The 27,963-nt window shown below is 38.2% G+C and overlaps 3 protein-coding genes across 5 annotated transcripts; 2 read left to right on the forward strand and 1 right to left on the reverse strand.

Annotated features, from left to right (window-relative positions):
- Window positions 1-1,056: 1,056 nt before the first annotated feature.
- LOC128238077 (uncharacterized) lies at window positions 1,057-3,332 on the forward strand. The gene is made up of 3 exons (XM_052953652.1): window positions 1,057-1,710; window positions 2,121-2,336; window positions 2,835-3,332. The coding sequence occupies exons 1-3, from the start codon at window positions 1,057-1,059 to the stop codon at window positions 3,330-3,332; spliced, it is 1,368 nt and encodes a 455-aa protein (XP_052809612.1).
- A 2,127-nt stretch (window positions 3,333-5,459) lies between these two features.
- LOC128238078 (uncharacterized) lies at window positions 5,460-6,008 on the forward strand. Its single transcript, XM_052953653.1, has one exon. It carries the CDS (start codon window positions 5,460-5,462, stop codon window positions 6,006-6,008), a length of 549 nt encoding a protein of 182 aa, XP_052809613.1.
- Window positions 6,009-8,049: 2,041 nt separating this feature from the next.
- Window positions 8,050-27,947, reverse strand: LOC128236977 (uncharacterized). 3 transcript variants are annotated; one of them, XM_052952140.1, is made up of 10 exons: window positions 27,689-27,947; window positions 24,928-25,219; window positions 21,584-21,812; window positions 20,779-20,885; window positions 20,112-20,213; window positions 16,945-17,034; window positions 14,521-14,992; window positions 13,805-13,973; window positions 13,187-13,387; window positions 8,050-9,577 (listed from the first exon to the last, which is right to left on the reverse strand). In XM_052952140.1, the coding sequence occupies exons 7-10, from the start codon at window positions 14,659-14,661 to the stop codon at window positions 9,282-9,284; spliced, it is 807 nt and encodes a 268-aa protein (XP_052808100.1). In that variant the 5' UTR covers window positions 14,662-14,992; window positions 16,945-17,034; window positions 20,112-20,213; window positions 20,779-20,885; window positions 21,584-21,812; window positions 24,928-25,219; window positions 27,689-27,947; the 3' UTR covers window positions 8,050-9,281. The 3 variants fall into 3 exon arrangements, with proteins under 3 accessions (XP_052808100.1, XP_052808099.1, XP_052808101.1); XM_052952139.1 differs by having other exon boundaries at window positions 21,584-21,896; XM_052952141.1 differs by lacking the exons at window positions 24,928-25,219; window positions 27,689-27,947 and having other exon boundaries at window positions 21,584-22,368.
- Between the last annotated feature and the right edge of the window lie 16 nt (window positions 27,948-27,963).

Here is a 27,963-nt window from a genome sequence, read left to right on the forward strand (position 1 = left end):
AGGTATCTAACCCGCCAAAAACTTTACACTATGATGGAAAAACAAATTGGGCGGCGTTTAGTACCAAGTTCGGCAAGTATGCCAAGGCCTCCCAGTTATCGTCTGAGGAGTGTAAGGACACTTTATGCTGGTGTTTGGAGGGAAAGGCCAGTGAGTATTATGCTCTGGTAATGGAGCAATCTCCTGATTTGGAATTTTATGATTTAATGCAGCGTTTTGAGAGACGGTTTGGCCTGAAGGAGTTACCGGAGACAGCTGCCATCCGTTTCGACAATGCTCGACAATTTCCAGAAGAGTCATTGGATGATTGGGCAGACAGAGTTTTAAGTCTAGCCACTAAAGCATTTCGGGAACTCCCTGAACAGTACATGTACCGGAAGGCCATTTTGCGTTTCTGTTTGGGTTGTTCCGATCGCGAAGCGGGTGAGAGTGTAGCGAACCAGCGTCCACGTTCCATGGAAGACGCACTGGACGAGATACGGTGGGCGATCCATACGCACAATGCGATTCATGGTCGTTCCCGGAAAGAAGTTAGGGAAGTAGCTTTGGAGGAGGACGCTATTCCAGATATTTTTGCAACAACATCGTTTCGTCCTTCAGGAACGTCTTTGTCCCCAAGGGTGTCATTCTCCTTATCGAAAATGAAAGAGGAAGGGAAACAAAGTATGGAAGATTCAGAAAAGAGAATCAGATGTCTGGAGAAAAAATGGATGAGATGGTTTCTAAGACCCAAATAGAGAGTCTAGAAAGGAGAATGATGCACATGGAAAGTGCAGTTCATAATCTTGGGAATAACATGAAGCGGGTTATGGATGAACTTGCAAGAATGCGTTGGGCATCAATGCGTCGGTCGCCATCCCCCTCCCCAAATAATGACAAAAAGTGCTTTAGATATAAAAGTGAGGATCACTTTATCAGGAATTGCCCGGTTGAAGCATCTGAAGGGGAAAGACCAAAAGCTGTAAAAGAAGAATCTTTAAATCTTCAGGGGTCGGGGGAGGAGGCCTAACCTCGACCCAAGGGAAAAATCCGGCCGATGAAGGTGAAGTAAGCAAGATGCATGATGTGGGAGTGATTGAGGTAAATGATAACAGAACTGAAAGGCCTGGTGGAAGCAGTGCCTGCATAGATAAATATTGCGACGAGACTAGTGGGCCTGGCGAGTACAGAGCGCTCGACAAAAATATGGTAGAAATGGGAGTGCCTGATGAACAGTCTGCACTCAATCAACATGAACAAGGCGGACACACGTTGGATCAAGTCGATGACCAGCAAGCAGATGATACAGACATTGTGATTTGTCAATTATACTATAAATCTCTTTTACATGTGGATATGAAAGTACAGGATGCAGGCATAACTGCTGTAGTAGACACTGCTGCTGAAGTAAGCTTAATATCTTTTGAACTCTTTGAAAGTTTAGATCCAAAACCAAAAACCATTATGCGAGTAAAGATGTACACCGCTGGCAAAGGACTTATAATGAATGGTTTAATTGTGGGGCCAGTGAAATTAAAATTGGGTTCATTGGTGATTGAAGAAAATATATATGTGTCCCCAATTAGAGATCAGATGCTTTTGGGTCTTGACAACATGCTGAAATATAACATAGCAGTTGATATTCCACAAAAGATGTTGAGATTCAGTAATGAATGTGTTCCCATGCTCACAAATGCGGGAATGTCGAAAAGTGATGTGACTGTTTCAAAGGTAACCACTATACCTCCAAATGCAGTTATGTTTGTAGAATGCCAAGTGACTGTAGGTCAGCATATTTACATGGTTGAGCCTGAAAAAGGTGTCCCAGTGCTTGTACCTAGATCAGTTTATAAAAACGAGACCCATCCCTGTGTATGTGTTATGAATCTGCAAGATACACACACAACGTTAAATGTTGGGCAATCTATCGGTTTGGCTACTGAAGTGGATTTAATAAATCCTATTGGGAGCCCGGAAGAACTGAGTGACAATCAGGGTATAAAATCGACAGTACCCGTAAAATTGGAAAGTGTGGAGATAAGTGAGTGTGTTACTGAGCAGAGTAGTCGGCAGGCCCTAGACCCAAACACTGGTTCTGATACTCTGCCAGATCATCTTACAGATTTATATCAACGATCCAGTATTTAGGTGACCAACAACAGCAGCAAATGAAGTGTCTACTGATAGAGTTTGAGGATGTTTTTGCTCTAGATGAATTTGATCTTGGGAATTTTACTGCTGTTCAACATGAAATTGAGACTGAGATGGCACGTCCAGTAAAGAGCAAGATAAGACGCACTCCAATGGGGTTCGCTGCTGAAGAGGAGGAGCACTTAAATAAAATGCTTAAAACCAAAGTAATTCAACCTTCGGTGTCAGCTTAGGCTTCTCCTCCAGTTCTTGTACGAAAGAAAGATGGTGGCGTCAGGTGGTGTGTAGATTATAGGGCATTAAACAATGTCACCACTAAAGATGTCTATCCTCTGCCTCTAGTGGATGATTGTATGGACGTTCTGGCCGGAAATATCTGGTTCTCAAAATTTGACACGAATTCATCGTACTGGCAGATTGGGATTAAACCAGATGATCGAAAGAAAACAGCCTTCATAACAAAGTACGGCTTGTTTGAATTTGTACGTATGGCCTTTGGACTTTGCAATGCCCCAGCTACCTTTGCACGAGCGATGAATTTCGTACTCCAGGGCATGACATGGGAGCAGGTTCTGGCATTTCTTGACGACATCTTGGCCATGGGCAAAACGTTTGAAGCTCATTTGGTTACTCTGCGTGAAATCTTCAGCCGTTTTCGTCAGTATTGTTTAAAGCTCAAACCTAAGAAATGTGCACTTTTTCAGCCAAAGGTAGGGTTTCTGGGCCGTTGGGTAGGTCCTGGTGGTATGGAAGTTAGTGATGCAGACATTAAGGTGGTGAAACAGTGGAAGAGGCCAGTCAGTACTAGAGAGGTGGAGCAATTTTTAGGACTCGTGAACTACCATCGAACTTTCATTCCTAATCTCGCTAAAGTAGCTGTTCCGTTGTATGCCATAACAGGGAAACGTGAATATACCTGGCAAGCAAAACAAGATGAGGCATTTCAACAGCTGATGACGTCACCCCCTGTGCTCGCGCTGCCGAACAGTAAGGATCCATTTGTCCTTGACACAGATGCTTCAGACAGAGCGGTCGGGGCAGCGCTGAGCCAGATTCAAGATGGAAAAGAACGAGTATTCTCATTCGCCTATTTAGCTTGTGGCCAGAACAGAGAAATTACTGTACAACACGAAAAGAGTTATTGGCTGTCGTTAGATTCATACGCCATTATCGACATTATTTACTTGGTCGTCCATTCATAATCCGTACTGATCACAGTTGTTTGACATGGTTAAAGCGACAGTCCGCAAATCGGGCAAATTAGCCATGAAAAAAAAATAAAATTCATCTATGTGTTGATAAGCATTCCTGACTGACGAATCCAAAAAAAATTGGTTCAAATCGACCTAGAAATGAGTTTTTCGTGTCATTTTCAATATCTCTTCTTAACTATCGGCCCCCGAGAGTTAACGGTTATATAAATAGAAAAAACAGTGGGATTCCAAAGTTCTTGCGCATGCGCAGGGCGATACTATTTCCCGGTCTCTCCTCGTAAAATCCGGTCTCATAATTCCCGGTTCATAACTTATGGCCCCAGGCAACGGATTGTGTTGCTGATGTTTATAACACGATTTTGACAATCTTATTTGTTTTTATATGTAACAAAATGGTATAAAATATATAAACATTATGTCTTAATTTATGCAATTTGTTATAGGTATACACTATTTATGCAATTCGTGTTAAAGGTGTAGAGAAAGATGCGATGCAGTACAAATGCTCATGTTTTTTGCATAAAAGATTGAGGACGGCTAGAGTATGAAGTAACTTAGAATTGCACCTTTTAAATTATGTTATGTTATGTTATTGTTCTTCCTTTTATGTTTACCCCCCCCCCCCCCGACATAAAATTTTTTAAGCATAAATGATTACAATTGAAAAATTCCATGTTTGCATATCCGACTCATATCTGATTTACATGTAGTCAAGCATTGTTATTTTTTGTATTACTATTATCAATAGTATACTTATAACTAAATTTAATATGAAAAAAACACACACTCAATGTGTTTGTTATTCATGACATTAATTTCAGTACATGTGCATATTTCATGTTTTTATCTTTGCCTAAATTTATTTTATGTTTTATTGATATAAAATTTGAAATAAATAGTGACATAATTATCATCAAATATCTAATGTTTTAATCAACTGTAATCTTTTGTAATCCTATTACCCCCCGCGGTCATTAACACCTTTTTGATCACGCCCGATAGCTACTATAAAACAAAGACCGGAGGAGACCGGGACCGGATGAGACCGGGACCGGGAAATAGTATCGCCCCCAAGAGTAGTCGGAAAAACCGTAGACCTACTTTCTCTTTTGCCGTCTAAAAATAGCAACTTTCGGCAATTTTCAATTTGTTAAATCTAAGTTATTAAAGCGATTTTTTAAAAAATAATTGCGGTTCAGTCGGTCTGAAACAATGTGGAACTTATTAAAAACTTTTGAAATACGGTTACTTTTGCGGACTGTCGCTTTAATGAACTTCAAAGAACCTCAGGGACAGCTAGCACGATGGTTGGAAGAGCTTAGTCAGTATCAGATGACGGTGGTTCATCGTCCTGGTAAGAAACATGGTAACGCAGATGCTTTGTCAAGGGCTCCGGATGATCATGACATGAAACCTGAGACTCTTCCATGTGGCGGCTGTAGTAAGTGCACCAAGTGTCATAATAACTGGCACAATTTTTCGGATGAAGTAGACTATGTGGTAGCAATTTGCAAAAGGGTTGAAGATATTCAAAAAGTTATTAGTACTCAAAAGGAGGTGTCTGTGGATGAGGCTAAGTCTAATGACATGCGTGTATGGGATGTGCAGCGAGAGAGACTTATCAGAGAACAATCGGTAGATGATGATTTAATCCTGGTTCAATCCTGGTTGTCAAATGGGGAAATTCCAACTGATGGAGAGTTGTGTTTGTTAAGTCCAGAAGGGAAATACTATTGGATCAACAAAAAATCTGTGGTCAAGAAAGATGATGTACTATGGTGGGATAGTCCAAAGGAAAAGGGATTAAAACTATTGGTGCCGAAAAAGCTTCAGCCAGAAATTCTGTGCTTAAGTCATGATTTTCCAGCCTCCGGTCACCAAGGTATAGACCGAACGTTGGCCAAACTCAAGGAAAAATATGCTTGAAGGGGAATATCTAGAGATGTTAAAGCATTTGTTTCGTCATGTGATCAATGCACTCGGTACAAGAAAGGTGAACGCAAACCAAAACATGAAATGGTTCAGTATCATGCAGGAGCCCCAATGGAAAAAAATCACATTGATTTTCTGGGACCATTAACAAGGACTCCTCGTGGTAATGAATATATATTAATGATGGTGGACCAATTCACCAAGTGGGTGGAATGTATCCCTCTTCCGAATATGACAGCAGAAGAAACTGCCAGAGCAGCAGTAGATCAGTTTTTCAGTAGATTTGGGTGTCCATTCCAGATTCTTTCTGACCGCGGAACAAACTTTGAAAGTAAGTTGTTTGCTGATGTCTGTGACTTGTTGAAAATACATAAGTCCAGGACAACACCATATCGACCATCGGCTAACGGTCAGGTAGAGAGATATAACCGGACATTGATGGATGCTGTGAGATGTGCAGTCGAACGACATCATGGGATGTGGGATCTTGTTGTGCCACAAATTGCAGGTGCATTACGGGCTTCTGTAAACCGTCACACGGGCTACACTCCGAATAGGATGATGTTGGGTAGAGAAGTGTGTAGCCCGGTTGAACTAGTGTTTCCAGTGGATCATCCGGATGTGATTGATGAGGATTCTTACGTGAAGCACTTGGAGGAATCACTGAAAGTGTCTCATGAAGCAGCACGTAAGACCCTTAAGAGGAGTATTGAGATCATGAAAAGAGATTAAGATCTCAAACTGTACACACGGCAGTACGATGTTGGTGATATGATAATGTTGTTAAACACAGCCAGTCGAAAGGGTCAGAGCAAGAAACTCACCTCACCCTGGAAAGGCCCTGGGGTTGTAACTCGGAGAATAACGCCATATTTGTATAAAGTGTGTATGCAGCGAGAAGAGGTGACTGCCAATCATGACCGGATGAAGAAGTGCTGTAGTAGGTCTCCCCCGGCCTGGGCTATAAGGGTGCAACGAAGACTTAAAGAAGCCCCAGAACAGCAAGTGGAGGTGGTAGAAGAGGAACAGTATTGTCTGTGTAGGGGACGGAATTTTGGATTCATGATTCAATGTGATTTCTGTTTGGAGTGGTTTCATGGAGCATGTGTTAACATTACCGAACAAGAAGCCGAATCCATTGATCAATATAGTTGTCCTAAGTGTGAGGGTACCTCTGCCAGGGTTGATGTTTAGTTCAAATCTAAAGTGCTCTTCCTTTTTCAGATGTCCGGCTCCGACAGTTCCATGAACTCGCCTAAGAGGCAATGGAAGGTATTCTCCAGGCCTATGACTGTTGAGATGAGTGAACAGGGGAAAGTCCTGAGATCTTTTGAAGAAGAGTTGAAGGCTGGTAGGTTATGGCCAAATGCTAGGGAAATGACAAGGACCCTCAATCACATGCCAGCAGTCTTTATGGAAAGGATTAAGGAGTGCCTCAAGGGGTTCTACCTGATTGCGAAGAAGCAGAAGAAAGTCCTGTACATGAGAGAGCTGCGATCTGAAGCTGCAGTAATACACTCTGATGTCTGGATTCATGAGCATCTGGAAGGCAGGCCTCCCCGAAAGGTCACAGTAGCTTCATCCCTGTTAAGACCCATGATGCAGAGAGATTTTCGTCTACAGATCACCCCTGACATTCAGATGATTTCATACGATTCAGCTAGAAGTGATTTCCCCCCACTACCAACTGAACAACTGAGCTTAGTTCCCCAAAACTTGGAGCCAGGTCCATCGGTGGAGGAGGAAGCAATGGAGGTGGTCACTCTCAGTGAGGTAGGCGACGTTGATGACTTCCGAACCATTGACACAGTGATACAAGAATACACTGGGAAGGAAATGCCGTCTACTTGCGCGCCTTTGTCCTCCCCCCCCCAAATCTGTCTGCGGGCCTTCCTCTCCCACAGTCCTTGCTGAAACTACATCTACTGAAATGCAGGCCTGTTCTAGAACCACTCCAGAGCCTGTTGGGGAAGTGAAGGAACCCCAGGGTGAGATTTCACTGGAAGTTGAAACCGAGTCCATTGACAGAAGTCCAAATCGAGTAATTAAACCGCAGGGACCACCTACTCCAGTTTCAAACCTAGGAGCGGGGGAGTCCCCAGAACCCACAACCACAAAGGGGAGGAGTGGCACTCGGTCGGGGAATCTCAGACCAAGGTGCGATTCAACAGATGAAGTACAGCCGGCAAAACGGACTTGCTTTGCTCACCGTGGCCCATACAAGGGAAAAACTTGCCCTGCAAAACATTGCCAGTTGGAGCTATTTCAAGCCCTTCGTCCTCATGCCGCCAGCCATTTGCCTCATTGTTTCCAACAGGGTCAAATGCTTCTGAAGTCAGCCCATGCTAATAGGGTATGGTGTATCACATGGTTGTCCAGGCACATCACTGGGACACCATCGCTGTACCAATTATTTTTATGGGTAAAGAAAAACATTACTATCCAGAACGCTGAACTAAGCAACACCGCCCTTGAGGAATTGGACCTTGCTGCGTCCCTGGAATCAAGCCCTCGGGCAACAAGGATGTGACTCATCCGTAAAGACACCAAGGTGATTCTGTTCCATTGGAGATCTTGTTGGAGATAACTAATCATCTTAGCCGCCATCATATTGAGAAATAACATGTCTCAATGACTAAAAGCAGATTATAGTTCTAGAAAATTCTTTTTGTCTCTATATAAAACAATACTTGACCTTGATCAGACCATTATTGCAGTAAAAAGTTAAGCGTACATTTAATTATCCTCACTACCAAGATTGTCAAAACAGTAATGCTTTCCTGAACAGACAAAAACAGCTTTTTTTTTATTTTTACTAATTTCAACTACATTTTTCATTCAGTGGGCTGAATTTTGAGTACACCTATCGGAATACTAAATATTATACCGGTATACAGGCATTCAATATGTAATTATTCACTATACATTGTAAATGTATTATCTCATTGATGTATTATAAACAAGAGCACCGCCTGCGGGTGCTGAATGCTCGTCTGATTTTATCCTTAAACATACATTTAATAGTGAACAGGTATTTGAAGTTTGAAATTGATAGCTTTCATAGTTTACATGTAGGTGACTCAAGCACAAAACTTAAACAAGAGGGCCATGATGGCCCTAGATCGCTCACCTGTAAAACGGTCTAAACTGTTGGGCAGGGATAAATTCAACACAAGGGTCTGGATTTGAGTGTTCACAAGGTTTTTCCATATTTGGGCTCTGTGTTTTTGACCCTTGATGACCCATATTCGAACTTGACTTAAAAAATACCAAAACAACCTTTCTGACATATTTCCAGGATATTTAGGCTGAAAACGTAGCCTCTAGAGTGTTAACAAGATTTTTCTTTTTTGGGTCATGTGACCTAGTTTTTCATCCCAGATGACCCATATTCGATCTCGTCGGAGTAATTACTGGGACAAACATCCTGACCAAGTTTCGTGACAATTGAGGCAAAAATGTGACCACTAGAGTGTTATCAAACTAAGTGCGGATGGACGACGGACATTCAGCGATCCAAATAGCTCACCCTCAGCCTACCGCTAAGGTGAGCTAAAAATCAGACTAGCTAAAATCCAAAAATACTAACATATCCCCCACCCTCCCCTACATACCCTTCCAAATGTTTAACTCAAAAATCTGTATGATATATTGAATAGCATTATCCATTTATTGTCTGTGAAAAAAATAGAAATCAATCCTACAATAAATGAGGAAACTATGTCCAATTCTCAAAATCAACCAAAATCCATTCAAATTCATGTTTTTCCCCGCAAAAAATAGATGAGACTCATCTTTAGGGTACAATGTGAAGAAATGTATAAGATAAACAAGTTCCCCAAGTTTCAAAGTGATAGCTTTGATATATTGCATGTAAGTGACCTAAACGCAAAACTTAACCAACGCCTCCGACGATGACAATCAAGGACAATAGCTCTTAATTTTTTTCAAAAATCAGACGAGCTAATAAAATGTAAAAAAAAACACACTGCATACAGAAGCACCTCAAGTAAGTGCAAATCCGTCACTGTCTCTAATAATGTGCATCATGTGTTTTTCAAGTTCATTATAATTGTTCAAGGACCTAGTGGCTGCAAAGCAAAGAGATGGCGCACAAGTTTTCACATGTGACAGTCTATTGTCTTTATGGTTAAATTCAATTAGACCTGTCCCTGCTGTTATATTTCTAGGTGGTCTTGGGCACCCAAATAGCGCTTGCAACACGTGGCCCATGTTGATGGTAACGTTTTTTGTGCTGTATGGCTCGTCCAAATTCAGCCATGGTGTTTCAATCTGTCCACCTGTAATGGGAAAAAAAGAATCTGATGGCAAACAAGTCAAGCGTCAATCTCTCTACTGAAATCTTTCTACAACAAAGCTACAAGAGTAATATTGTGTCATTGAAGAATACTGCAATATACTAACTTTAAGTCTTACTAAAACCCTTTAATATTTCTAATACTTTGAAATGTGCTTAGGAGATTTTTTTTGGAAATGTTACAGTACTTCTATTGGAAACATGCAACGGGTGAGATCATTTTAATACCATGCTCCAGCTTCACTCTTGATTAAATCTCAAGAGTAAATTCAAATTGAGAAACTTTCTAAATAGCTAAACTGCAGCCCAATATTTCCTGCTTTTACTGATGATAATTTTCATAACTATTATTTCTTACATTAAGAGGGATACTCCTAGGTTTTTATTTTATTGACTATGAACATGGTGGTTTAATATGTGGCAAAGAATTAACAGTTCAACCACATCAACCAAAACATCAGACTTCAACTATGGGCTGGTATGAATGAAAGTTTGATAAGTATTTTGTATGGTTGGTTAATAATTATATGGGCGTGGCCTAAAGAGAAATTGTATGATGTAGTGTAAGTGGTGGTCAGTTCTTCTTAGGGAGTGAAAAGAAAAGGTTAAGATACCTCTCTGACAATAAAGTGAGTTGATAAATGAATAACATATGGAAAATGTATTCGGTGTTACGTATTAATAAGTAATAAAAATGGGACAAGAAGCGACCCGGTGACACAAATATCAACCAATATCTTATTCAAATCAAGAACAAAATGTAGACTGTAAATTTTTTATTTTATCCAATAATGAGGTAAAATATTAAAAGTTTTCATTTATAAATAAGTTATGTAAATTACTCAAGCATAAAATTATTTATTTTGCAACAATAAGTAATTGCATGTCAGTAAATTTTCCATGTCTCAAAATTACACTTTCATACAGTTTTGTATTTCAATTAATCATTTTCAATAATAGCAATAATAATTTATACACATGTTTTGATATATTTTTACCTCAATACAGAAGGGAACATAGAGTACATGAAAAATGTTGGTCTAGTTCTAATTAATGCTTCTGTAAATTTTAGTTTATGCCAATTTATTATGCCCCCCCCCCCTTCGAAGAAGAGGGGTATATTGCTTTGCACAGGCATGTCGGTATGTCGGTCGGTTGGTCCATCGGTAGACCAAAGCTTGTCCGAGTGATAACTCAACAATTCCTGGAGGTATGGTCATCAAACTTGACATGAAGGTTGGGCCTGACCAGTAGATGACCCCTATTGATTTTAGGGCTCATCAGGTCTAAGGTCAAGGTCACAGTGACCTTTAATGGTAAAATAATTTTAAAGCTTGTCCGAGTGATAACTCAACAATGCCTAGACCTATGGTCATCAAACTTGATATGGAAGTTGGGCCTGACCACTAGATGACCCCTATTGTTTTTGGGGGTCTTCGGGCCAAAGGTCAAGGTCACAGTGACCTTGAATGGTAAAAGGATGTCCGAGTGACAACTCAACAATGCCTGCACCCTTGGCCCTCATTCTTGACTTGGAGGTTGGGCCTGACCAGTAGCTGACCCCTATTGTTTTTGGGGCTCATCGGGTCAAAGATCAAGGTCATAGTGACATTGAATGGTAAAAGGTTGTCCGAGTGATAACTCAACAATGCCTGCACCCATGGCCCTCATAATTGACTTGGAGGTTGGGCCTGACCAGTAGATGAACCCTATTGTTTTTGGGGGTCATTGGGCCAAAGGTCAAGGTCACAGTGAACTTGAATGGTAAAAGGTTGTCCATGTGATAACTCGACAATGCCTACACCCATGGCCCTCAAACTTGACTTGGAGGTTGGGCCTGACCAGTAGATGAACCCTATTGATTTTGGGGGTCATCGGGCCAAAGGTCAAGGTCACAGTGACCTTGAATGGTAAAACGTTGTCCGTGTCATTACTCGACAATACCTGCACCTATGGCCCTCAAACTTGACTTGGAGGTTGGGCCTGACCAGTAGATGACCCCTGTTGTTTTTGGGGGTCATCGGGCCAAAGGTCAAGGTCACAGTGACCTTGAATGGTAAAAGGTTGTCTGAGTGATAACTCGACAATGCCTGCACCCACGGCCATCAAACTTGAATTGGAGGTTGGGCCTGACCAGTAGATGGCCCCTATTGATTTTAGGGGTCATTTGGCCAAAGGTAAAGGTAACAGTGACTTTGAACGATAAAAGGTTGCCCAAGTGATAACTCAACAATGCCTGCGCCCATGGCCCTCAAACTTGACTTGGAGGTTGGGCCTGACCAGTAGATGACCCCTATTGATTTAAGGGGTCAGAGGTCAAGGTCACAGTGACCTTGAAAGCAAAGTCGACAATTCCTGGACCTATGGTCATCAAACTTGACATGAAGGTTGGGCCTGAGCAGTAGATGACCCCTCTTGACTTTGGGGGTCATCAGGTCAAGGTCAAGGTCACAGTAACCTTTAACGCAAAAAAGTTAACAAATCTTCTCCCAGTGATATCTCAACGATGCCTGAATCTATGATCATCAAACTTGACATGTAAGTTGGGCCTGACCAGGAGATGACCCTTATTGACTTTAGGAGTCATTGGGTCAAAGGTCAGGTTCACAGTGACCTTGAATGCGAAAATGTTTCAAGTGATAATTGGACAATGCCTGCACCCATGGCCCTCAAACTTGACTTGGAGTTGTGTCCGACCTGTAGATGACCCCTTATGATTTAAGGGGTCATTGGATCAGAGGTCAAGGTTACAGTGACCTTGAATGAAAAATGCTTGTCTGTGTGATAATTTGTCAATGCCTGCACCCATGGCCCTCAAACTTAACATTTAGATTTTTGGTGACCAGCTGATGACTACTATGGATTTTGAAGTCATAGAGTCAAAGGTCATGGTCATAACACACTCTATCCTCAAACTTTGAATGGTCATAATCATAAAACTGCCTCAACGGCAAACAATGTTAGCGACAAATCAGCTGTCATTTCGGTCCATGCATATTTCATTCAATTGTCCATATAATCCTGACAACATGGCGCTCAGGGGGGGGGGGGGGGGGGGGCATAATGTTTGACAAACATCTCTTGTTTAGTTTGATTTTGAAAAAAAAGTAATTTAGCTTGTTAGATCACACTCAAATCTGTTCCTGAAACTAACCAGTACTAAGCAATTGCAACAGGCCTTATCGGAGATTTGGACCCAACAACAATACGCACAAGTTACTTGAAGTAGGTGATGGCATATATAAATGTTGCCCGGACAAGAAGACTTTTATAAGTAGGAACTTAAAAGAGCCATAACTATGGAAAAAATCATCCAAACATTAAAGTTAAAACAATATGCACTAGGCTTTATGTTGAACATTTCTGTGAAGTTTAATAAAATTAATCAAGCAGTTTTGGAGAAGTTGTCTGGACAGACGGACGGATGGCTAAGCCAAAAACAATGTCTCTTTTAAATCTGGGGAGAAAAAATGAGCTGATGAAAGATGACATAAGCTACATACTGATAGACAAATAACATGACAATCGACAAACTTAAGGTAAAATTGTAAAAATCATTATTATCTATACAAACTTTCTATCAGCCACTTACGCTCAACTTTTTTGAGGAAGTTGCTGAAGTTGTAGATAATCATTTCCTCATTCTCTTTTTTCTTCTTGTCTGCCGAGTAGGATGGGCTGAATAGATCAACGACAGTATCAGCTGATGTGTGGCTGCTGCTTATCCCCAAGATGGCTTCAGCATCAGAACTGCTGGCCTTTAAAGCCTCAAGTACTCCATGAAGTTTGAGGTCTGTCAATAAAAGACAAGCAATAGAAGATTATTGTTTGAATTCAGTTTTACATACTTGACAAAACAACAAGTTAGTCTTTCCATAACCAGTGTATTTTATCAGTGTATTCATGCATTCAACTTTCTGGAAAAGAGGTTGACAGCTCACTGAAGTCTAATGTCAGCAAGACATGGGAATTAAAATTTATCAGACAGGTAAAATAATGTGTTAGACCATCCAGAATTGTAAATCATAAACAAAAGTTTTTACTTTTACATTTTCTTTTTTATTTATATGGAAGTACTTCCAAGATATGAGATTTGCGAACTGAAACATCTAAATTTTAGTACTTCGTCAAAGCCCTGTAATAAAGGGGTAAGAGTAACCTGTAATAAAGGGGTAAGAGTAAGTTTTATGAAGGACAGTATCATCCATACCTTCCATAAACTGCATAAATGGTCCTAGGAATTTGTAAAAGCCATTGTGCAGTTTAAGTGCAGATATGGCCATAGCTTTGTTTTCGTCCATCAGTACATTCCTGAAACCAGCTTCTTGAAGTGATGCCACATTGTTGCCGAATGTAGTATCAAGAGAACATTCAGAAATCTGAAAGTAAACACATAAAGAGTTTCAACTGTTCTATATTGTTACTTTCAAATCTTCTAACTAAAGTCAAATAATATAAATCAAATTAAACTATTAATAGTTACAAATAATATTAACTACCAATTTCATGCACTTAACTCTGTTACAATGACAAAAGTGAATCAACTGTATATATTTATCTATGTACTAAAATGGGCTGCATCCTGACAACAAAAAAAAAGAATTCTGATGTCAACACCTAAAAAATGACATCAAAAACTTTTCAAGTGACTAACAGTGTATGAATGTTGAATACCAACGTTTGGTCCTGTCAAAAATAACATTGTTTTACAAAATAAACAATTCAGTTTGCAACATGACAGCACACACAAACTTTAGAAAACTGATATACCCTACAGAAAGGGCCTCTGATGGTAGCTGTTGGTTTCGCGGGGAAGCATGAGAATCTTAAGGTTGAGTGATTTTCAGACCAGTGGCATAACAACCAACATACAGAACAAAACAAGACGATATGTTTTGTCAGAACTTTTTAACGGGAAAAGCTTACCTCTCTTATTGCATTCCTGACATCCTCACCAAAGCAGTTGTCTGAAATCTCTTCAATGGTGGGTTCTTGGCCTCTTAGTATAAATGTGACAAGATGTGCACTTAAGGCCTTCGGTCCTGGATGCCAATAAATGGCAACCATTGCATAAGTTTCCCCATGATGGTATATGTCTTTTCTTCTAGCATTTTAGCATCAACGGTAAATGTGCCACGGTTATTGAAAATGTTAGTTTTTTCGAAGAACAGCGAAAAAAATTCAAAAATCAATCCTCCAGCATCCACTCCCTCTTCTCCTATAAACTGAATTTTTTACAGTGTTTGACCAGTCCTCTTGTCTGGCTTCACCAAGCTGGTCTAAAGCAGTGGCATGGAAGAGTCTTCTAACTACGCGGATGGTAAATTCTTCCTTCTTTCCTTTAAGTTCAGACAATTTCTCCTCCATAATGGTGGGAAAGGATTTTGGACCTCCTGAACTGAAAAAACACACGAAAGACCTGATAAGAAAAAAGTGACAAATGCCTCCAAAGGAGACACCAAGACTAGATTCATTAACAAAGCTGTTATTAGCATATATGAAGCCTCAATTCACATCTAGTGTGACCTTGATCTTTGAGCTAGGGAAATTGGTCTTACTAGGTTATGACATCATAAGAGAAACAATTGCGGTAATTTATTTAAAATCCTGGGTTAAGTGAGGGAGTCACAGCCCAAAAATGAATCATGGCATAATAATGTTTGAACCTTCATAGTGACCTTAACCTTAACGTAAGTGGCATGAGTCTTGAACACCACATGTTATCTTCTTGTAAGGAAAATTGCAACAAGGTTATTTGAAATTCCTTCATGTATTCGGCCCGCACACAACCATAGGTAATCTTCTTTCCTATATAGTATGCATCATGTCTGCCAAATGTGAGCTTCACCTCTGATACAGAGACTGGATCTTGTTCATACCACATCGTCTTTATGCGATGAACATTTGTGATAGGTTACTTTACAACAGTTGGAAAAATGAGCCGACAGCACTACTACTATATGTGCCCCTCCTTCAGGTTCAAATAAACACAGAAAAACCACCCCAGGCCACAGTTTCATGTTCATTAGTTGAAGCAAACACAAGTAATTGTGCAGAAACCACCAGTTTGCAGGCCATACAACTCCCTCCCATCCAAAGACATATTCTGATAACTTGGTTTCACTTAAAACCTAGTTAAACAATTGACAATTCTAACAATAGATTCAGCCATCCCGCCACATCTAGAGCTTAATAACAGTTGTTAAGAATATTTGTCCATTGACCTCTATTTGGAACTTTGGACCCGGATCAACATATCTGGGTCATATCTGCACACACTGTCTCATTAAGGTTTATGCCAAGGTATTCTTATATCTCTCCATTCATAGATAAGGTATGTTTCAGACAAGATTATTATGGACAGATGCACACAAGCACTAACATACAGCGCACCACCACTGTGACGGCTCTGTCAAGCTCTACAAACAGTCTCGACAAAAATCAATGCAGTTTTTTCTAGTGAACGAGTTGACTGATACAATGTCAGTAACCAATTCCATCACTAGTTTTTTATTCCATCAATATGCATTTATACAATATTACTCCTGAACTTAACAAGAGCTGTTGTAAGACAGCACGCTTGACTACGCCTCTTTGACTTAGAAGTGATAATTTGTATTTAGGGTTTAAATGGAGTTATGTAACCTTATTGTAAGATAGTTGTCATTAATTGTGCAAAGTATTAAGTCAATTGAATGGAGGGTATAGAAGTTTTTTTTTTAATCCAAACTTGCCCTACAACTTCAACCTGCCACAAAAATTTAACCTAAGTTTCTAAGTCAGTCTGGGGCCATACTTTGTATAAAGGAAAATATGGAGTTATCTAACCTCATTATGTGATGGCCCTGAATAACTGTGTGAAGCATTAAGTGAATTGAATGAAGAGTATTGGATTTATAAGAGAAAATCCAAACTTGCCCTAAATCTTTAACCTGCCACAAAAATTTAACCTAAGTCAATCAGGGGCCATAACTTGTATTAAGGATAATATGGAGTTATGTAACATTATTGTGTGATGGTCCTGAACAACTGTGTGAAGTATTACGTCCATTGAAAGAAGGGTATAGAATTTAAAAATAAATATCCCAACCTGCCCTAAAACTTAAACCTAAGTTCCATAGTCAATCAGAGGCTATAATTTGTATAACGGATAATATGGCATTATCTAGCCTCATTATGTGATGGCCCTGAACAACTGTGTGAAGTATTAAGCAAATTGAATGAAGGTTATTAGACTTATAAGTGAAAATCCCGACTTGCCCTAAAACTTAAACCGGATGCCGACGCCGACGCTGGGACGAGTAGTATAGCCCTCCTTATTCTTTGAATAGTCGAGCTAAAAATACATACCTCATCTCTCCACATTCTGCAGCATGATCCTCTAGCACATCAAGAGGCAATGTCATCTGACAGAGGGGACACTGTCCTGTTGTTCTAGGTCTGAAATAGCAAAAGGCATCCCATTTTTAAACATTAAGGAACAATATTTATTACACACATGTTTTACATAAAGTAGTTCTGGGTGTTATTTTTTAATATCATGAAAATAACATTGTTGATTCTAATTATAGTAGGTAAGCCCATTGAACCACACATATTAACTGTGTGCTATCACAAATGTCTGATTTTGCTATGTAAGTACTTGATGTTTATTCAAGTATAATGACAAACACAAAAATGCTGACTAAAATAGGGTAATCTAAACCCTAGGAAATAGCCAATTTGCTTATTGGAAATATTTCATGATCTCACAAAGTGAATTTAATATTGTTTATCGTTATAAAGTCTTTTAACTATATATGAAAACATAGAGGTGTGACATATTGCAAAGAAAGTCCAAGTCTACTTTTTCCTCTTTTCAAAAATACTTTTGACTTCAAAAAATACTAAACAGTATTTTTTGTTCATGTTTAGTATTATTTGTTGATTTACCGGACCAAAACACCTTATTTAAATCAGTCTACATGTACAATTACAATATGTGTAAATAGATAATCCCTGTTAGTATGTTTTCATTAAATTGTCAAAACACCCTTCATAGTCCTCGCTTTAAGGTACTAGATGCCATACCGACACATGCAGAGCCCACTTAGAGCCATTATGTGGTACGTAACAACTTTTTTGGATTTAGTTTGTAACTCTGTCTAATGATTGGTGTCAATTATTTAAAAATCCTTCCATTAAAAATGTGAATGAGAAATGTATGTAGGATCATACAGATAAGAACAAATCTAAAGGCATAAAAATCTACTTAAATTGTGTTTTGACTTCAAAATCACAGTTTATAATGTTACAATAAAATCTATAAAAACGGGATCATCATTATAGGTTCGAGTCTATATTCTAACCAGAGATATGTTCCATAGAGTGGAAGGGGTGAGACAAACTTCGAAGTTTCCAACATAATTATGAGGCTACTAACTTGTCAAGAATAAAAATTCTAGGCAATATGATTTAAAATCAGTACTCTTGAACATGCAGTTTAAGGTAAAAATTATTTAAGATTCCATTTTGAAATCTACTAACCATGTTATTTTGATCTGGGAACAGACTGGCTAATTTGAGAACTTTAGAAGAATTATTAAGAAACAGTTTTACTAAGTCTATCATGATTATGACCAAGCAATAGTTGAATTGTTGATGGATAATGGAGCAGGTGCCCAATAAAATGTTTACACCTACGCTTTGTACTGATATAGGTGTGAAATTTGATTGTCATCTAACAAGTACATCATTGGGACCCACATATCTACTACATGTAGCTAGGTTACGTTGTTTGATGTTCATTGATATATTTTGCAATGTTTTCAATAAAAGTTATAACTTGTGAAGGCTAAGGCAATGTAACAAACTTTTAAATAAAACAAACAAGAAACACTAGAATGTGACAAAACAAGAACTTCCTGGATATTATATACAAAAACAAACAAGAAAACTATGGTGGCCTTGAATTGCTCAACTGAGACTTTAACAACATAAGCATAAGGTAATAAAGCCAGTTCAGCTTAGCACAGTTGGTTTTGTGTTAGTCTACAAGTCAAGGCCCACCACCACATAACAAAGACAGAGGGCCCTAAGCATGTTTTTCTCAGATGAGATAAAAATAGAATCAAAACTCAAACAATTTAAATCTTGTCTAAATCTGATGTAAATAACTTTTGCTGGAAATTAACTCCAGTAATTGTGCAGAAACTTATTTTCAGAGAATTAAACCATAAAAGATTTTATGCTGACTGACCGAAGTAACATATATATAAATATTTAAATGTCAAATATCAGTTCAGTTATACTTTAAGTTAGGTTTAAAACAAGCTCTTCTTTTACTAACATCCCAAAAATGATTAAGGTAGGTAGGTCGGCATACTTTTTATTTTTTTCTATTTTTAATATGCATTTGTACAACTGAAAAGTAGTGCCGGAGTGAATACCAATCAAACCACCACAAAGAAGTGTAGCGTCGGGAGGAAATAAAATAGTCGGTCAAGTAAGTGGAAGCAAACAATTTTTTATCTTGCGCCTTAAATTCAGGAAGCCATGTGTTGGACAATCATCTTCCAAATGACATGCACAATTAATAATCATAATCATTTAATAATCATTGAAAACCTGATTTATTTTGAACAAAAACATAACTTTAAACTGGGAATAGCAAGACTGACTGTGGGAATAACAAGACTAACTGTGGGAATAACAAGACTAACTGTATTTCAGGAGTAGCCTCATTTTCAGTTTCAGAAACTTAAACAAGATGGGGAAATTTGCTACAAACATGGCCAGTCATCTCTTATTGCATTGCAACAGAGGTCTAATTTAAATATAGTCATTTGACTGCTTTGTTTGCGAAATATTAAGTATGTGTATAGTGTAAATACTTGTATGTTGCAAATGATATCAGAAAAGCTGTCACTAGAATACTAACATAAATCTGATAAATAAAGACCCATTAGGGACCGGAAAGGTGAAAGCGACCGCCCTTCTGCAAGCTGTGTATTTAAAATTGAAACAGATATAGATATATCTAGAAGCTCAGACATTTTAACATATAAAAGCTTAAAAACAATAAGGATGGGAGATGACAAAACACAACCAAGTGATTCTTTTATAGACCCTTTTAGGTGGGGATATAGAAATGGTATCACTGCTACATGAAGGATTATCTTATAAACCTAAAAGATCTTTTAAGCATTAAGATGCAACAGACAAGCAGATTGTTAATTAAAAGCATTCACATTAAGTTCTACCTAAAGCAAAGCCATGAAGTACAGCTTAACAGGATTACCTCTTCATGTATAAATTATAAAGCATGACAGAACCTGGTCACTCTTGGTGGCAAAATAAATAGTGAAGTCTTAAACTTGTATGAATCATCCATATATCACCATTGAAGGTAACAACCAAAGTTCAAATAAATCTAAAAGGACATCAATATGAATATTCTGACAAAAAAATCATACAGATGTAATGATGGACTGACTGCGCTTAAGTAGAACACCGTAAAGCTATGATTAGGTACTTACATCTGTCATGATGTCAGGTAATTCACAGTCGGTGTGGACTGGTAAACAGGCAAACTGGCACACTGGGAGCTGAGTTGTCCTTCTGGTTCCAGTAGAAGGCTCCTGAAAGTGTTCGGATAACAGATGGCATTACAATCTGCAACTAATCTTGCGTTAACTTTATCTGTCCCCTATTTTCATCAACATGGAAAGTGTGAACATTTATAATGCTATGTCATGTTTTTTAAACAAAGGTTTAACACATATTTTAGCAGTTTGGATGTCAAACAGAGGGTACACCAACCTGCAGTTTAATGAGTTTTTTTTACATAAAATGCAATTGTAAAATTGATAACCTGTCTTAAAACCTCTGTTACTCTTTATATGTTATGTTCACTCCATCCACATTGATAAAATGTAACACACTTATGGTAACCAAAATGAGACAGGGTAGCAATATTTCTTGGAAAGTGTTATTCAAATTAATTTGGCCATTTTTTTATGAGTAAAAAGAGTGCACAAATCTGTCCATCTTAAACCTGTTAGAAAACTAGTCCATCCAAGAATATGTCTAAATAATAGGTACCATTTAAAGAAAACTGGTTGATGTAAGATAGTTTGTAAACTTTGCCTCAGTTTCTTTTGAGAAACCTTTGCAATGCTAAGACAAAAGAGTTGTGAGTATTACCTTTCTTTCGCCATCACCGCACACTGTGATGTGGTCTCTCAGATTGGTTAAGGGAATGCTCTCGCCACATTTTGACATATCTCCCTGCCTCCTTCACAAATCCTTTCCTGATGAAAACATACACAAACATACAGTAAAAATAACATCCAAATCTCATGTCAGTCTGGCTAGTGCAGTTGGTAGCATGCTAGTCTACTAGTAAGAGGATTGTGGGTTTAAGCCCAATGACCGGCAAAGATCTTTGTTGTAAATTGACTGAAGATCACCTGCTTCCCATTTCTGATTGAAGTGGGAAAGCTGTCAGTCACTTGCAAAGTTCTGAGAAGACAAATGGATAGACATGGCACCCAGATACATTCTGACAAAGACCAACAGCCTTAAATAGGCATATACATGTAAGAGCTTAAATCAACAGACAATCTTAAATCCAATGCAAAAATTATGTACAGTTTCACTTACATACATGTACATACCGGTAATTGTTTACTATATTGGAACAGTTTTATTTATTTTGTATAAAGCTCTAAACTTTAAATGAAATGGAAAGATTTGAAAAAGCCATTTAGCATACCCATGTAGGTTAATGACTCAACAGAGAACTGGACACTTATGTAATTCGGGTATAACATTTTTTCTATGAGTTTTCTGAACTTTCTTTATATTTCTGTTTATTGGTTTGGCAATATTAAATAAAAAAAAGTCTTTAATTTTCTGACAGACAGATTGACAAATATGCAGCAGAAACACACCTCTGTCCGTTGAAAGCTGACTTTTAATACTACAGATTGAAATGAACATAATTTACATCTATGGTGGCATCCTCCACTGATATGTCCCTCTGGATTGGCCTGATGAAGCACAGGGCTTGGCCAAACAAACCATTAATAGATAGGCCGCGTTATAACCGCCTGGTGGTAATGGAATGATGTCAAGCTTATTTCTTGATGTTAATGAAGTCCTAAGTAGCTCCAATCCTCCTATGTCCTTCAGTTTTGGGTAGGTTTCCACCAGCTTGTCGAGAAATTGTGCTTGGTCTGAAGATTTAACAAATGAATTATTTTTTCCCCCAGACCAGCCTGGAAGAGTCTATACTTCTCTTCACGATATGGTGTGATGTCCTGAAAAAAGGAAGGATAGTTAAACTTTTTAGTAAAACTTTTAAGATGCCTAAAGTTACTAATTTCTATTGATGTAAATTAAAGATATGATAAAGCTTCAAAAGATTGACTTCATAAAATATCTTATAACATAAAAAACTAGAACTATCACTAAAGGTGATTAATATCCCCACATGGGTGCTTGGTACTGGAACTGGAAAGCTTAGAATCAATGGCATAAAGTGACACAAGAAACATGGAAATATGTATATATTTTATATTGAATAATATTGTATATAGAGAAAAGTCGAATTTGACATGTATCTTGTGATGTTACAGTTGTATACCAAAAACTTTTCAAATCTGTAAAGCCTTTCATGAGGTATCATCCAGAAACTTTTTTTCTATTTTTAGTAACAATGACCTTGACCTTGGCCCCACCAGCCCCAATATCGAACTTGACCTGTATCTTCTGATGTTACACCTGTGTACCAAAAATTGTTCAAATCTGTCTAGCCTTTCACGAGTTATCGTCCGGAAACCGTTTTTCGTTTTTAAGTAATAGTGACCTTGACCTTGGCCCCACCAGCCCCAATATCGAACTTGACCTGTATCTTCTGATGTTACACCTGTGTACCAAAAATTGTTCAAATCTGTCAAGCCTTTCATGAGTTATCGTCCGGAAACTGTTTTTCTATTTTTTAGTAACAGTGACCTTGACCTTGGCCCCACCAGCCCCAATATCGAACTTGACCTGTATCTTCTGATGTTACACCTGTGTACCAAAAAATTATCAAACCTGTCTAGCCTTTCATGAGTTATCGTCCGGAAACCATGAAAACCGACAGACCGACCGACCAACCGACAAGCTCACTCCTATATACACCCCCTCAAACTTCATTTGTGGGGGTATAAATATTAGATGCCATTCGGCTTAACGTCGAGCCCAGTTCTCGCTTTCCCAAAACCCCAACCTCTGCAGTAAACTGAGCATAGTCATTTCCTCCCATCTCTGATTGCATTTGGAAAGCTGTCAGTTGTTAGCAATATTTTGAGGAATTTAGCACCAAGGAAGAAAATTTAAAGACTTATTTCTTTTGAACTAGAGTAAAGCTCAACAAACTAGGTTACAACAAAAATTAATGTACTTCTTATATAGCATACACTATTTTCTTAAGCCGCTCAATATAGATATTAGGTTTACTATAGCCAAGAAATCATAAATATCATATATGATAAATATGAAACAAGAGGCCCAAAAGGGCCTATGCTCTACTGGCATGGCTTTTGTGGTCATATCAATCCAGAGCATGTATGTATGGGTAAAAGGCAACAGACATATACTTTATGTTTTGTGTTTGGGTTACCTGAAAACGTAGCATGTTCAACATCTGAGCCCAGAAAGTATTGTAAGCAGATTAGTTGCATGAACTATTTTAATACGTGCCAAGTAAAAGTCATCTGACAAAAAAAAAATGCTTTCAAAACTGTACTCATAGTAAAAATTTCTGTAGTTTTAAAAGTTAAAAAAAAGTTGGTCAAAAGGTCAAAGTCAAGGGCATCCTAGGACAACATTGATCAATTTGAACAAACATTCACAATCAATTGTGCTGAGATGGATGCACGAACACACAAAAAGATTTTCAAACCTTTCCAGATTTATGTTTACCAAACCTGTGAACCCTGGGTGTGGCCAGTAATGACACCAGGTGCATAACTTAAACATTCACAACCAATTTTGTTAAGATAAATGCGCAAACTACAGAACTTAAAGCTAAAAAATGGCCTTTAGGCTTTCAACAAGAACAAGGCAGAGTAATTCACAAAATCAACTGCAGAAGCAAAAAGCAAATTGTCTCTCAAAATCCTAGACTTGCAAATTGTCTCCCTTAACTCTAGACTTGAATTTGCATGTACATGTAAACATGGCTAAAAATAGAATTCACTCATGCAGACCTGGCTAAAAATAGAAAGCATTTCTTTAAAACTTTCATGGCCCATAATCTAGGCATTTATGGGCGGATCTAGCTGGTTTTCGAAAGGAACCGAGCTCTAATGGATATCTAGATACTGTACAAGTTTCATCGAGATACAATCAAAACTGTATGAAGACTGTATCGTGTTCACAAGCAATTGTTTACAGACGCACGAACGCACAACCGCACGGATGCACATACTACGTACACATTACCATCACATAAGCTCTTCTGGCCTTTGGCCAGTAGAGCTAAAAATCAAAATCAACCAGATACAAGCCCATACATTAAATCTGTAACATTTGATGATTTTGACACCGAATTCAATTTAAACACAATATCTATTCATATGCGAACAAGAGATGAAGATGTATATCTAGAGTTATATATATTTTTTATAATCAGCAAATAAAAGATCATGACATTACACAGATTTTCAGCTTTAAGTATTATTAGATAAATGAAGCGCTTTCGCCATATGGCTTCTTCAGTGGTTGAATGTAAATGTCCATAGCTTGCCACAAGATTCTTATTATGTATGTATCATCACTATCACCATATAGTCATTTCAATTATTATATTCACCCCCATCATTATCATCATAATCATAATTTAATGATCATCAACATCAATGCTGTTATCATTGCAATTCATCATTTCCTCCAGTATATTTTTTTTCATATCATTCATTTTACTTTCACTATTTCATTCAAGTACGGTCAATTATAGTTATCAGTACTAAGTTATAAAATTGTTTGATTTTGAAGGCCTCTTGTTTGATAATTTTGTACTTAATGAGTTACCTTTGTTAAAAAGAATTTGAATTGAATTGAACATACACACCTGGCTCATGTCCACAACACAACATGTCATCATGGCAAATATTCGACCAATCACAGCACAAACACAACACCATTATGGTGACAATTTTGAGCTTCACAAGCAGTCTCGACAAAAATGATTGAAGGGAGTATTTGAAGTATCATGAGTCGACTATGTACTTTTATTTTGTTTGGTTAATAAAAAAAGTTATGAAAGCATTTAAATTTCATGGCAAAATATAAAACTGCATTTACTTGTGTGCAACTACTTAAGGCACAAAATCTGTGAGACCAAAACGAGACGGGTGGTGCTGCTGTTGTACTTGTTCTTCTGCGATGATGACCTCTGTTAGAATAAGGCGCAAACAGAGATCTTGTTGCCACCCGTAGCTGACTTGTGTGCATGTGTACAGTCGGTCTGATGTACTCTGTCCCAGCTGTCACAGTCTCTGTATTCTGACCAGGAGCTGTGAATGCTTGTTGTTCATGTAGAAGAGCTGCAGCCTCTCGCAGGAGCTGTGAGGCTCGCTGCTGGTTACTCATTTCGCTAGGAAAATAAAAAAGATGATTTGTATTAAACTTATAATTAAGTCAACATAGTTTTTGTAAGATACAGTACAAGATAAACAAACAAGAATTAAGCTATATACATCCAGCGTGAATGTGACAAAACTTTGTCTTTGTGGCCTATATCAATGACAAGCCAGCCAGAATTAGATTCACTGTGTGCCTGTTAAAAGTGTTTGTAGACGACAATAACTTCTGGAAATTCAAGATATGAAAGTAACAAAAACAAAAAATTGAGCTTATCATTCATATAAACTACGAGGGTTGTCCGGAAAGTTTTGAGACTGCATTCATAAAAAACTTACCACTCATAGGATGCAATTAAAATTTTATCAGCTGTCAATCGTATCTCATATAAACAAATCCTGAAAGTTTCAACAATATACTACGAAGTGAACGTATACAACAAACATTACAAAAAGTACAGGTTACAAGCCACGGAGCACTTCGTTGTCTCATTGTATCACGTCATTTACAGTTTTTCAAAATACGCTCCTTCTGCACGTACACACTTACGGTGAAAATCAACTCATTGCTTGAATATCTGTCCGTACCACTCTTTTATGATATTATGAACTACTGTTCTTTTTAGCTGAACGGATTCGTCAATTTCCCTCACTGTCCTCCGCCAGTCTTCTTGTAACATGTCCTGCACTGAATTTACGTCAATTTCACTCACTACTGCCGCTCCGCTTCTAATCGCACACATTTCCATGCTCGTCACTGAAACGTCCATAACAACGAAATACCAAAGCCCTTGAACATGTTGGCTTTGATATTTGTAGGAGTTATTCCGCTGCGAACACAGTGTTTGACCATAGCGCGCTGCTCCGTGCGTGACGTTAACGTTGGGTTTTTTCCGACATCTTCGAAATACCTCTCTACTTCCGCTGATCGTTACAACCATAAAAGTGCTCCGTGAAGCGCTAGATGGGTTGTCTTGACAACCATTTCCTTCCTTAATTTGAGATTATTTATTATTACTTTTCAAAAGGAAACTCGTGAATAGTCTATATACACAGCTGTTTATTGTTTGTTGATTTATATTAAAAACATTTTGAAATATAGACACAGTCTCAAAACTTTCCGGACAACCCTCGTATGTAATAAATAACCATATTTGCAGTCTAAAGATTTGCAAGTCATTGTCAAATTGGGTTTCGTTTCTGTAATTTTGCTAAGCCAAATGATGCTTGTTTTCTTTTGTCAATGGAAAGTATAGAAATGTGCTGTCAGTAATTATAACTATAAACTGGTCAAACAAGAAACATAAAAACCATTCATCAGACTCATAAATCAGAGAAAACACAATTATTCTCAAATGTTTTAAATACAACTTGGGTCGTATGAGGCTGGGGTCAAATATTATTTGACCCCAGCCTCATACCACAGTTACTTGGTATTTGGACAGCATTTCTGGCCAGTCGAGCTACCGGATTCGAGCAATTTGGTCCTTAAAGTGTTTTTTTGGACTGAGAATAAAAAAAAAATGTGTTTCAGTACTCTATGATACACATAATAAACAAATAATCCACTATTGGTGGTTTATTTTTACATATTAAATATCTTAAAATTTCATACAATCTTTATCATTCACAAGTTATGAAGGTTAGCAGATTTCGGATTGAGACATATGTATGAAAACGAGCTCAGATCTATAAGATTTTTTGGATAAAACAACTGTATACGTCGCATGCATGTACAGATAAAAGTTATCTCTAAGGTGCAATCGCTCAACAAGCACAAACTAGTCGTGTTTTCTCAAATTTCTTTAATAAATCTGCCAAGAATACTGTTTATTTACCGACTCACAGATCTTCGCCAGTAATTTTGACAATGCCCACCGGCCGTACCCGGCATGCGCTTTTCAACTTTACGCACGAACGGGAACCGGGAATATGTTTACCTTGTGACTGGAACCCGTCCGCACGTAGAGCCGAAAAATGCATGCCGGGTTCGGCCCTTGTGCATACTCAAAAGTGAATGATAAAGAGTGTATGAAATTTAAAAATATTTAATATGTAAAATTAAACAACTAAAAGTGAATTATTTCGTTATTATGTGTCACAAAGAGTACTAAACCACATTTTTTTTTATGATTCTCAGTCCATGAGATAACCATAGGGACCAATCGCTCGAGTCCTGAGATAGCTCGACTGGCCAAAAATGCAGTCCAAATACCACGTAACTGTGCCTCATACGACCCAAACTACTGGCATGGCTCCACTGTCCGGGTGCAATACAGAGCAGTTAACAGTTTACAGTTGGTATCTTTAATTACATCTCATCGAGCATGTAAGCATAGGTATTAAACTAATAGAACACACACCAATAATTAACAAAGGCAAGAGAGAAAGACAGCTGTTCAGGTTGTCTAAAGACTAAATAGAAATCAAGTAATTAAAACGACTTCTGTCAACCTGAATAAATTGTTGGAATTTACATTTACCTTGTTTACACAAATATCTATGACGTAAAAACCACTACAAGCACCCACTGAAATCTGACTGGAATGTGGCAAAACCATTATCCGGATTGTATATTAATATTATAATGTTCATGCAATACCCCTGGCGGTAATGTTTTTTTTTTTACTGTATTCCATTACACTTAATAAATCTCCCGATGTGTAGCTCTGTAAACAATACACATCTAATGAGGTGAACATTCCTCGAAGACAATCACCCAAATAATACTGCACATGCTTCGCAATCGCTCTTACAT

This window comes from Mya arenaria, chromosome 6, assembly GCF_026914265.1.
Source record: "Mya arenaria isolate MELC-2E11 chromosome 6, ASM2691426v1".
Lineage (NCBI taxonomy): Eukaryota > Metazoa > Mollusca > Bivalvia > Myida > Myidae > Mya > Mya arenaria.